This window comes from Erinaceus europaeus, chromosome 7 (assembly GCF_950295315.1).
Source record: "Erinaceus europaeus chromosome 7, mEriEur2.1, whole genome shotgun sequence".
Lineage (NCBI taxonomy): Eukaryota > Metazoa > Chordata > Mammalia > Eulipotyphla > Erinaceidae > Erinaceus > Erinaceus europaeus.
Genome location: NC_080168.1, coordinates 111,273,959 through 111,284,856, shown reverse-complemented (window position 1 = coordinate 111,284,856; position 10,898 = coordinate 111,273,959). Strand labels below are relative to the sequence as shown.

The following is a 10,898-nucleotide window of genomic DNA, read 5'->3' as shown; positions in this document are numbered from 1 at the left end:
AGTAAGCAGATGTCTGGAGCAAGATCTGAAAATATGGAAAGGACAAGTATTTGAAAAATTGGTTCACTTTAGGTTGAGGGTATGGAATATAAGAAAACGCAGAGATAGTTGAGGTCAGACCATCTTTTGAATTGGTAAAGGACAAATGCATGTGGAGGATTAATCTGGAAATGGGGGGCAGAAGTAAATTCTACAGAAGAGACTAGAGGAAGGTCAGTCAGAGACGAGTGTGACAAGATGAGGCAGCGAAGACCTGGGTCAGGACAGAAGCAGTGAAAGACTTTCATGCCTGAGGCATCAAGGCTCCCAGGTTCAGACCCCACTACCACCATAAACCAGAGTTGTGCAGTACTCTGGTATAAAAAAAAAAAAAAAAAAGCTTTTAAAAGTAACATTAACTTGAATAAAGCTTTTCTGACACAGGATAGGAATAGTGAGCCTAGACCCATGTAAGTTTAGAGTCATCACCAGCTCCAAGCCTTATACTCACACCAAGGCACTCAGCCAACTGGAAAAGAAACACACAGGAGACTCAAAGAAACATCTTATTAATACAATATTTATTTTGTCTTCCCTCTGTCAAACCCTGAGCCAACCTCTTTCCCCAGGCTACCTGGGGAGGTACGGGAAAAGGAATACCCAGGGCAGACAAGACATGGGAGAAATAACGATGGGAGGTGAGATTGCTTCTTCACATGGCGAAGAGGATGAGAAAGGCCACCATCAGGCAAAAGAGCCCCATGGCCTCTGAGAGGGCAAACCCCAGAATGGCGTAGGAGAAGAGCTGTTGCTTCAGAGAAGGGTTCCTGGGAAGACACAAGAAAAGACTTGAATTTCCAGTTCACACAAAAAGAAATATGAGTATCAAAGGTCGGGCAAAATGCATCTCATCTTATGTAACAAGCCTTTCAGGATGACCCCATCATATCCAAATTCTTGATCTGACACATCAAGGGTTTTACAGGGGAGGGGCAATAGAAAAAATCCTCCAATATTGTCTGGTACAAACAATACTTTCTCTTGTGGGTCACCCATATCATTGCGACTTACGACTTGTGTCCAGACACTTAACTAGGATCTGTCAGAACAGCATTTTCTAGCTTTAAGCAGACCCCCAAATCCAAAACACAGGAAAAACAAATGCAATAGTAAGTGGTCCGGGAGGTGGCGCATTGATAAGGCTTTGGACTCTCAAACATGAGGTTCTGAGTTCGATCCCCGGCAGCACATGTGCCAGAGTGCTATCTGGTTCTTTCTCTCTCCTCCTATCTGTCTCATTAATAAAAATCTTTAAAAACAAACAAACAAACAAACAAAACAAACAAAAAAAATGCAATAGTAAGAAAATAGGGTTTTCAAAAGGTCTTTTTGACTTGTATCCCCTTTATTCTGAGAAATATCATTTAGTACCCTACAGCTCTTATGGGACAGAATTAGGTAAAAAAAAAAAAAATTAACACACTGTCTTAGAGAACAAGGGATTTAGAAAGTTGACCACCTTTTTTCATTTTAAAACAAATTTTGGACAAAAGGACAGCAGAATTTTATGATTATCAATAAAAACTGGACACAGGAATTTTTAATTTTGAAAGCCTATATGCAACTTCTATATCCTTACTCAATCACCTCTGGATGGATAAGGCAAAGAAATATAGGTTTTCTACCCTCTCCCCTTGGCCCCCCACACTTCTGATACAGGTCTTAACAGATCTGTGGACACAGAAGCAATCAGGTACCTTGTTTCACAAAAGCCCTTAAAAAAAAAAAAAAAAAAACCCTATTTCCTCAAAGACATTAAGAGAACTTGCAGGGAGTCGGGCGGTAGCACAGTGGGTTAAGCGCAGGTGGCGCAAAACACAAGGACGGCATAAGGATCCTGGTTCAAGTCCCTGGTTCCCCACCTGCAGGGGAGTCGCTTCACAGGCAGTAAAGCAGGTCTGCAGGTGCCTATCTTTTTCTCCCCCGTCTTCCCCTTCTCTCTCCATTTCTCTCTGTCCCATCCAACAACAACATCAATAACTACAACAATAAAACAAGGGCATCAAAAGGGAATAAATAAATTAAAAAGAGAGAGAGAGAGAGAACTTGCGGGACTCTAGAGGTTTAATTTAGTTCTAGCAGTGAGTTGCCCAGAGTTGGTAGGGACCAAATATTCCCGAGTGTCAGGGACCCGAGGGGGATGGTTGCAGAGGCAGTTTTCCCAGGAGTGACTGAAGGGAATTCCGGGGGGTGGGGAAAAACAGTAGTGAGGCTACCATGTTGTCTGAAGTTCTAGACCAGAGGGAAGGAGCGAGCTTCTGTAAAGGGCCCAAAAATATACAGTCCTAAGTTAGCAGATTTGACTTATGATTCTTCAACTTTGTTGCAGTCCAAATGCTATACTACTCAGTAGAAACTGAGACAATATTCTCATGATGCTGGGGAGCTGCCAGTTAGTCCTTCTAATTTGCAATGGATTTGTTGGGACACAACCCCATAGTAAGTGAAGGAAGAACTGCACAGCTTTTTGGGTCATAAGTGGTCTGCTGATTTTCCCATGAGCCCTCAGAAATGTAAAACTCATTCTAGCTTGGTTACACAAAACCACCCTGTGGCCCAGACGTGGCTCTCCTTAGTTTGCCAATTTTTGCTATAAAACAAAGCTATCGTATACGACTTCTCTCAAAAAATAAAATATTTTTCAATCTGTATTGCCCAATATGGCAGCAGGCTAGTTAATGTGGCTACTGAGTAATTAAAAGGTAGCTGTTGTGGTCCAGGAAGTAGCGCAGTGGATCAAGCAGTGATTCTCCAGCATGCGGTCCTGAGTTCAATCCCTGGCAGCACATGTACCAGGAGTGATTTCTAGTCCTTTCTCTCTCTCCTCCTATCTTCTTCATGACTAAATAAATTTTTTTTAAAAAATGCGCTGTTGGAGGTTGGGTGGTAGCACAGCGGGTTAAGCGCATGTGGCAGAAAGCGCAAGGACTGGTGTAGGGATCCTGGTTTGAGCCCCAGGCTCCCCACCTGCAGGGGAGTCGCTTCATAGGCAGTGAAGCAGGTCTGCAGGTGTCTTTCTCTCCCCGTCTTCCCTTCCTCTCTCCATTTCTCTCTGTCCTACCCAACAATGAACGACATCAACAACAACAATAACCACAGTAAGGCTACAACAAGGGCAACAAAAGGGGGAAAAATGGCCTCTAGGAGCAGTGGATTCATGGTGCAGGCACGGAGCCCCAGCAATAACCCTGGAGGCCAAAAAAAAAAAGTGCTATTGTGGGAATCAAGAAGATAGCACAGTGGCTGTAGAGAGAACTTAAGTATAAGAGGTCAAGTTTAATCACCAGAGTCTAGCAGTATTCTGATAATAAAGAAATATGGTTGATATGAATTGAAAACCAAAACTCTTTACCTGTACCTCTCCCTTCAAAATGTGTTATAAAAGAAAAAAAGATGTATTTTATTTGTTTTGTATGAGACACAGCAAAGGGAGAGAAAGGCCAGAGCATTACTTGCAAGTCCAGAGCTTTCCTTGTTGTATCACCTCCTGGGCCACAAAAATATACATCTGATTAATTGAAAGTTAATTCAAACAGCCACATGTTGTATCCTTACTGTAGGATATAGTACAGCTCTAGATACCAAGCATTTTTGCCCAGACCTTTGGAAAAAATCATTAAGCAAAAAAGGGTTCTTCTTACCTGGCATAACCAATGATGAGGCTTCCAAACACAGTTCCAATTCCAGCCCCAGAGCCAGCCACCCCTACCGTGGCAGCTCCGGCCCCAATGAACTTGGCGGCTGTGTCAATGTCCCTTGAAATGCTGCTGGTTTGGAAGCTGTGTCTAGGAATAAGCGAGGTCATGGGACGTGGGGCTGCCAAGCTGTTGATGCTCTATGAAGAAGCAGCAGGTAGAAGGGAAGGTTTTTAGGAAGCCTCTTATTTTTGCTTTGGAAACTTCTGTAGCATTAAATGCATCATGTTGTCAAATCCTATGGTTTCTACCCCAACAGAAAATCTTTTAATGTATGGAAACCTCCCTAAAATGCTCACAAGCAGGACTTTTTAAATACAAGTTTGTATATGCATAACATCCCCCAGTTTTCCATATAACAATACAACCCCCACTAGGTCCTCTGTTATCCTTCTTGGATCTGTATTCTCCCCAACCACCCACCCCAGTCTTTTACTTTGGTGCAATACGCCAATTCCAGTTCAGGTTCTACTTGTGTTTTCTTTCCTGATCTTGTTTTTCAACTTCACAAACAGGACTTTTAAATGCAAGAAACAGACTTTTAAAATGTCTTCAGAATTCCTTCATGATCTAGAAAAATCTTATCGACTGTCCATAGTCTCCTAGGGAGAGCACCTTCCTAGGACTAAATGCTCCAAATGAAGCCAGTAAACTAGGCTAGTAATGGTAGGTACTAACAGTATATAAGTGCACTGCCGCCAGTGGCAAACATTTAAACATTAGAGCATACATGCTGTCAAATGTTCTCCAACTCCACTTAAAGCCAAAGGCCCTGCCAGTTTAACTTCGGTCTGTAATGAATGTCCTCAGCACTCCCCCTACTGGTTCTGCCAGGTAACCTTCCCCTCCCCTAAGCCCCAAATCAGTCAGTGTCAGTACCTCATCTGTCAGTGTCTCTGGCTGTTTCAGCACCACCGCGGACAGTGATCTGCTCAGCAGCTGAGAGGTACTCCTGACCTAGCAAAGACACAGGGAAAGGTCAGGGAAGTGTGGGAAGGTGTGTCAGATCCAATCCCAGCTGTTCACATGCACGGATGCTCTGGTCATTCTCTCCAACTTAAAAACAGAACCTTGGATCACTCTTTCCCTTTTAACCAAGAATGAGATTCAAGAGCCACACCATTGTTCTTGTTTCCCAGGCCAGGCTGACTAAAGGCAAGTGGCAAGTAAATCTATTTCTTTAGGGACCATGCTCACTGGCCTTGGGGCTGGAAAGAAATCTAATTCTCAGAAACACGTGCTTCACTCACCAGGAGAAATATCCAGTCCACAGAAGGGGGCCAATAATCAGAGCACCCTGCACACCCTTCTGGAAACCAGCCACAAAAGACTCATGGTCAAAACTCATCCCCTCCTGGTAGCCCCTTTTCACTGACTCCAAGCCAGTCGCCAAACCACACAACATGGTGGTTAACTGACAGGGGTTAGTTAGATCTGGACTGAAATCTTAGCTCTAGTTATCAGCTATGTGATATCAGGATAAGTCACATAAATAGGAACAATGCATCTCAGAGTTGATTTGGGAAGTGAAATACATTTATAAACTGGCAAACTTGGCTCCAGGAACTGTAGAGGTGCCATAAATGGTTCCTATTAGTAGCACCCTTCTCTTTTTCACTTACACATAATCCAGTCACTTCTACCTTCAACAAATTAGTGATTCCTTCCATGCTACTTCTTCAAACAATCTCCTAATGTGTATTCTAGCTTCCCACACATTTAAGCTAGTCATGGCCACCTCCTGTTTCTCATTTCTGGATGGAGTTTCAGGATAGGAATAACCTGCACTTAGTCTACAGTCTCATTTCTATTTGTCTTCTAAGATGGTTGGATAAGAATTTACTAGCCCCCAAGGAGGTGTGCCTGGTCAGCGTTCCTCCTCTTACCAAACTAGCACAGCAAAGGGTCTCCCCAGAGCCTGGCCATGAAGAGCAAAGTCTAGTGAGGAAGAGTCCAGATGCCCCATCCTTAAAAACTCTCCCAGAAAAGGCAGGTACTCACCACAGAGGGGGAGGAGACGAACTTGGCGCAGGCATACATTGTCAGGGATGAGGGGCTGTAGCAGGAGAGCTAGAATTACAGAAGCAGTTTTGTAAACACTGTCCTTGTTCACCAGGGGACATCCTTATTAGCTGAATACTCTGGAAAACTCAAATGACCCAGAGAGCTGAGTGACTGATTCAATTAATCAGCAGAGATGGAATTCAAGCCTTGGCTTCAGCCGAGATTTTTAAAAATGTTTTCTATTTTTACTTATTATTGGATAGAGACAGCCAGAAATCGAGAAGGGAGGGAGGGAAAGATAGAGAGAGAAAGGGAGACAGAGGCACCTGCAGCCCTGCTTCACCACTTGTGAAGTTTTCCCTCTGCAGGTGGGGACTGAGGGTTTGAACCCAGGTCCTTGCACATTGTAACATGTCGGCTCAACCAGGTGTGCCTCCAACTGGCCCCAAGATTTTCTTATGATTACCCTGTTTGAACAAGTAGTCACTTGTTTCCAGCTTGAAGATCTGTTATAGATTTCCACAGATTCCTGGCTTGTGGGGCTGTCAAAGCAATTTCCCCAGTGACCTTTGCCTAAATTCTCCTTAGTTTTTATTCAAAAGGAACCATTCAAGTACTCACTGCTTGGGTCTTAAACAAAAAGATTAAAAAACAAACAAACTAGAGCTGAGCAGTACTGTCCAAATATATATATCGCTCTCAGGGGTTGAGCACACTCGGTTGAATGCACGTTACAATGTGCAGGGAAAGGTTTGTGAATGAGGTAAACGGTAAGGCAGATCAGTGAGCAATTCCTTCCTAGCCGGGCAAATGCTAGAAGAAGTAGTGAGCAATTCTACTGTTAACTCTAACTAGCAGTCACTGTCAGAGTATTCATTTTACCATCACATTAGTGGGTATTTGATTTTGTACTTTCAATATCTAAAATGATGTGTATGTGCCCATGTTGGCAGATATGTAGATGTGACTGTATCTGTGCAAAGAGTGGGAAAGTTGAAGACTTATGGCAGACCTTCCCCAAGGAAACGAGCCCCACCTGAACTTGAATTAGCTGAAGACAGGGTTGATACATACATACATATATATATATACACACAATCTAGTTGCACGTTGAGTCCAACCACAGACCTAGCTGGTGAAGTCTTTTTTTTTTAAATTTATTTATTCTCTTTTGTTGCCCTTGTTTTTTGTTGTTGTTGTTGGACAGGACAGAGAGAAATGGAGAGGAGGGGAAGACAGAGAGGGGGAGAGAAAGACCTGCTTGAAGCCAGGGCTCGAACCAGGATCCTTACACTGGTCCTTGCACTCTGCACCACGTGTGTTAAACCCGCTGCGCTACTGCCCAACTCCCCTGGTGAAGGTTTTTAAGGAGAAGGCCCAAATATACCATACAGTGTGTGCAGTACTGGGTATAACACCACCCAGCCTCTGGAACTCTGATCTCTGCCCATATGCAATTACTTTATTCTTCTTGAGAAAAAAAAAGGAGAGAGAATTAAGTGAGAGGGAAGAGATAAGGTGAGAATGGTTTGGGAGGTGGCACAGTGGATAAAGCATTAGTCCCTCAAGCATGAGGCCCTGAGTTCAATCCCCAGCAACACATGTATCAGAGTGATGTCTGGTTCTCTCTCTCTCTCTCTCTCCCCTTCTCATTAACGAGTAAAATCTTTAAAAAAGAGAGGGGGGGACCAGGTGGTGGCACACCTGGTTGAGCGCACATTAGAATGTGCAAGGACCCAGGTTCAAGCCCCCGGTCCCCACCTGCAGGGGGAAAGCTTTGCCAGTGGTGAAGCAGAGCTGCAGGTGTCTCGCTCCCTCTTCCTACCCTTGATTTCTGTCTCTGTGCAATAAATAAAGATAACACAAAATTGAGAGATAAGGTGAGATACCTGCAGCACTGCTTCACGGCTCATGAAGCTTGCAGATGCTGACCCCAAGCCAGGTGTGCCACCGTCCAGCACTCCCCTATGTAACACTAATCCTAATTTGTTCCTGATTTTTTTGGGGGTTAAAACCCTGTCTCTCTCTCTTTAAACATTTTTTTAAGTCTTTTATTTTTTAATTTTTTAATATTTATTTATTTTTCCCTTTTTGTTGCCCTTGTTGTTTAACATTGTTGTGGTTATTGATGTCATTGTTGTTGGATAGGACAGAGAGAAATGGAGACAGGAGGGGAAGATAAGACAGGGGGAGAGAAAGACACCTGCAGACCCGCTTCACTACCTGTGAAGTGACTCCCCTGCAGGTGGGGATTATTTTTTTTATTTTTGAGTGAGATGAAGAGCAAGAAAGACAGAGAAACACCAGAGCACTGTACAGTTCTGGCTTATGGTGGTGTGGGGAATTGAACCCAGGACTTGGGAGCCTCAGGCATGACAGTCTCTTTGCATAACCATTATGCTATCTACCCCCAGTTTCTTTTCTTAAAGATGAAAATTACTATTATCTTTTACTAGAGCATTGCTTAGCTCTGGCTTATGGTGGTGCTGAGGACTAAACCTGGGACCTCTGGTGCCTCTGGTATGTCTTTTTGCGTAGCTATCATGTTATCCACCCCACCCCCCAGTCCAGGTTTATTTTTTTGTATTTATTGGATAGAAACAGAAACTGAAAGAGGAGATAGATACCTGCTTGTGAAGCTTTCCCTTAGCAGGTGGGGGTCGAGGGCTTAACAAGATTGTGGGATAAGAGGGGTACAATCCCATACAGGAACTCTAATTCCTACCATTAGAGTTCTTTGTAACACCTGTGCTCAACCATGTGTGACCAACACCAGGTTCATTTATTTATTGAGAGAGAACCAGAGCCATCACTCTGGCATATGGAATCCTGGGGTGGAACTTCATTACTTTAACTTTAATACACTACCCACTGTGCCACCTCCAGTACCACAAATCTCGAAATTTATTTAAAGTGAGGCTGTAAGGCCCAGGGAGACAGCATAATAATTCGGCAAAAGACTTTCATGCCTCAGGCTCTGAGGTCCAGGGTTCAATCCCTGCACCCACTCTACACCAGGGCTAAGCAGTAGTCTGGTGGAAAAAAAAATAAAAGATAAAACAAAGGATTCCCCATCCCCAAGAAAATTAAGTCTTATTTGTAGGTTTGTAAGTTATACCTTAATTTATAAAAGGTAGTTAGAAGGGTGAAGTGACTAAAGTATGTAAAAATCTTAACCTGGTGCCAGTACCCACAATGTCTCGGGTATGGCGATTATGGGAGCCTGCGTGAAGTGTCTGCGGCTTGGGCCACCTGACCTTGGAAAATCCGCAATTATCAGCCTACAAACAGCTGGGACAATGGGCCTCTCTAGAATCAAAGCGCCTAAATCATCAGGGGCTTCTTCCTCAGTGCACATCATTCATGGAGATGCAAGGGCTGCTGGCTTAACTATCCCCTCCTGGGAGCCTTTTTCCCTCTTCTCTCGGGAGCTCTCATAACACCCTACAGGCAAGGCGGCAGGCGGGTGCACTCCTGTACTGGTCCACACCTCGCCCTCCTGGTTGGCCTGGAGCTTCTCAAGGGGCCAACTCACCACCTGTGCTCGTTCCCTCCAGCTTCTCTGCAGTGGGAGCCAGCCAAGGTTTCCAAAGAAACCAGCCTCTGTCCCTCCCTAATTGTCCCAGGCGCTTGTTCTGTCCTTCCACGCACTTGTACCACACTGGTGATCTACTTTCTTTTTAAATCGGGGCGCGGGCGCTGTCTGGAGGGGCTCTGGCTTTAGACAGACCACCGTCTCCACTGCTTGAGGCACCTGAGGTGCCAGGACAGAAAGTCTGGAGACTTGGGGCCAGGCAGGTGTGCATCAGGCCGAGAGCAGGCAGACGCAGCAGAGACCGGGGTCGGGCGCAGAGCGGAGCGACCTGCACGCGGGCGGCAGGAGCCCAAGGTCGCGGGCGGCGGGACCCCCCACCCTCCCCGCGCCGCGGCAGTCAACCAAGATGGCGCCAGGCCCGCGCGGCTGGAGGTCACCCGCATGCGGAAGGGGCGGCCGCAAGGTGTGGGTATGTCTGGGGCAAAAGAAGGCTCCAGGACCAGGCTAGGGTCGTGCAAGTAGAGGCCCCCCGAACACCCGCTGGAGATGCAGAGTCCCGCGCGCGTGCGCGGCGGAACGCGGCGCGAGGGCCCAAGGCCTTACCTGCTCCCAGTGCAGAGAAGACAGAGAGGTGGGGGTGGGGCGGGAGCCGCGAAATGATGTTTCGGCGCATGCGCGGCCCAGACCATCGAGTCGCTCCGCCAAGCCTAGAGCGATTGCAAGGTCGATGGTCGGCTCAGGCGCTATAGCGCCTCCTGCCAGCTTGGTCGGAGCGTCCGGTTAGATGCTCCACCTGGTGTTCGAAAGAGAAACTGCAGGCGGAACCGACCTTTGCCGAACATGAGGACAACTGGGTGTAAGCTGATTCACTGTAACGTGGCCTGCGGTTTGGTGTGCACAGCGTTTGGGAATTTTGAGACTCTTGGCGTCTTTCTGGGCATGCGCAATTATATGGACAAAAAATTAAACCTCTCCAGAAACAGTGCAAAATTACATACAGTCTGGTGGCCAAAATATAGCAGGAGGAAATGAAGTGGTTGCTCAGTGACCACGACTAGATAGATAGTAAATCCAGTCAATGAGCAAATAGCAAAATGTCGTAGTTGCTTTTAGTTTTCATTTTCCCGCTCTCTTTCTGCTTTTCACTAAGGCTTATTTTTAAAAAAATTATCTTTACTTATTATTTTTTACCAGAGCACTCACTCCTCAGCTCTGGCTTTTGGTAGTGCCAGGGATTGAACCTCATGAAAGTCAGTTTCCACAACCATTACCTTGTCTTCCCTGCTCTCTCTCTTTTCATCCAGTGGTCCGCCATGAGGAAGTCAGCATCAGCCAATCATAAAAGGGACAAAAGCAAGCTGGGACCCTGACCCTCCTTTCAGGATCCTGAGCCAGTATGGGAATACAGGGCACATGTGGCCAATATTGAGGTGACAGGGCACCCCAGTGTCTCTGCCCTGCTTCACCTACCCGTGCTGAGTTAAGTGCCCTGGGGCGTCTGTCTGTCTGCCTCTGTGTGTCTGTGTGTCACTCACTCACGCAAGCCCCTGGTGCTCTCTCCTTGGCCCTTTCTCCGATGGCAGGAGGCAGCGCCTGGCTCATTCTGCTCTGAGGCCTCGGCTGTG

At 45.9% G+C, this 10,898-nt stretch overlaps 1 protein-coding gene across 3 annotated transcripts; it reads right to left on the bottom strand.

The window, feature by feature from the left end:
* Positions 1-543: 543 nt before the first annotated feature.
* ATP5MC2 (ATP synthase membrane subunit c locus 2) lies at positions 544-10,566 on the bottom strand. 3 transcript variants are annotated; one of them, XM_060195215.1, is made up of 5 exons: positions 10,545-10,566; positions 5,736-5,804; positions 4,614-4,691; positions 3,681-3,874; positions 544-806 (listed from the first exon to the last, which is right to left on the bottom strand). In XM_060195215.1, exons 2-5 carry the CDS (start codon positions 5,772-5,774, stop codon positions 692-694), a joined length of 426 nt encoding a protein of 141 aa, XP_060051198.1. In that variant the 5' UTR covers positions 5,775-5,804; positions 10,545-10,566; the 3' UTR covers positions 544-691. The 3 variants fall into 3 exon arrangements, with proteins under 3 accessions (XP_060051198.1, XP_007518226.1, XP_060051199.1); XM_007518164.3 differs by lacking the exon at positions 10,545-10,566 and adding an exon at positions 9,877-9,955; XM_060195216.1 differs by lacking the exon at positions 10,545-10,566 and adding an exon at positions 7,500-7,521.
* Between the last annotated feature and the right edge of the window lie 332 nt (positions 10,567-10,898).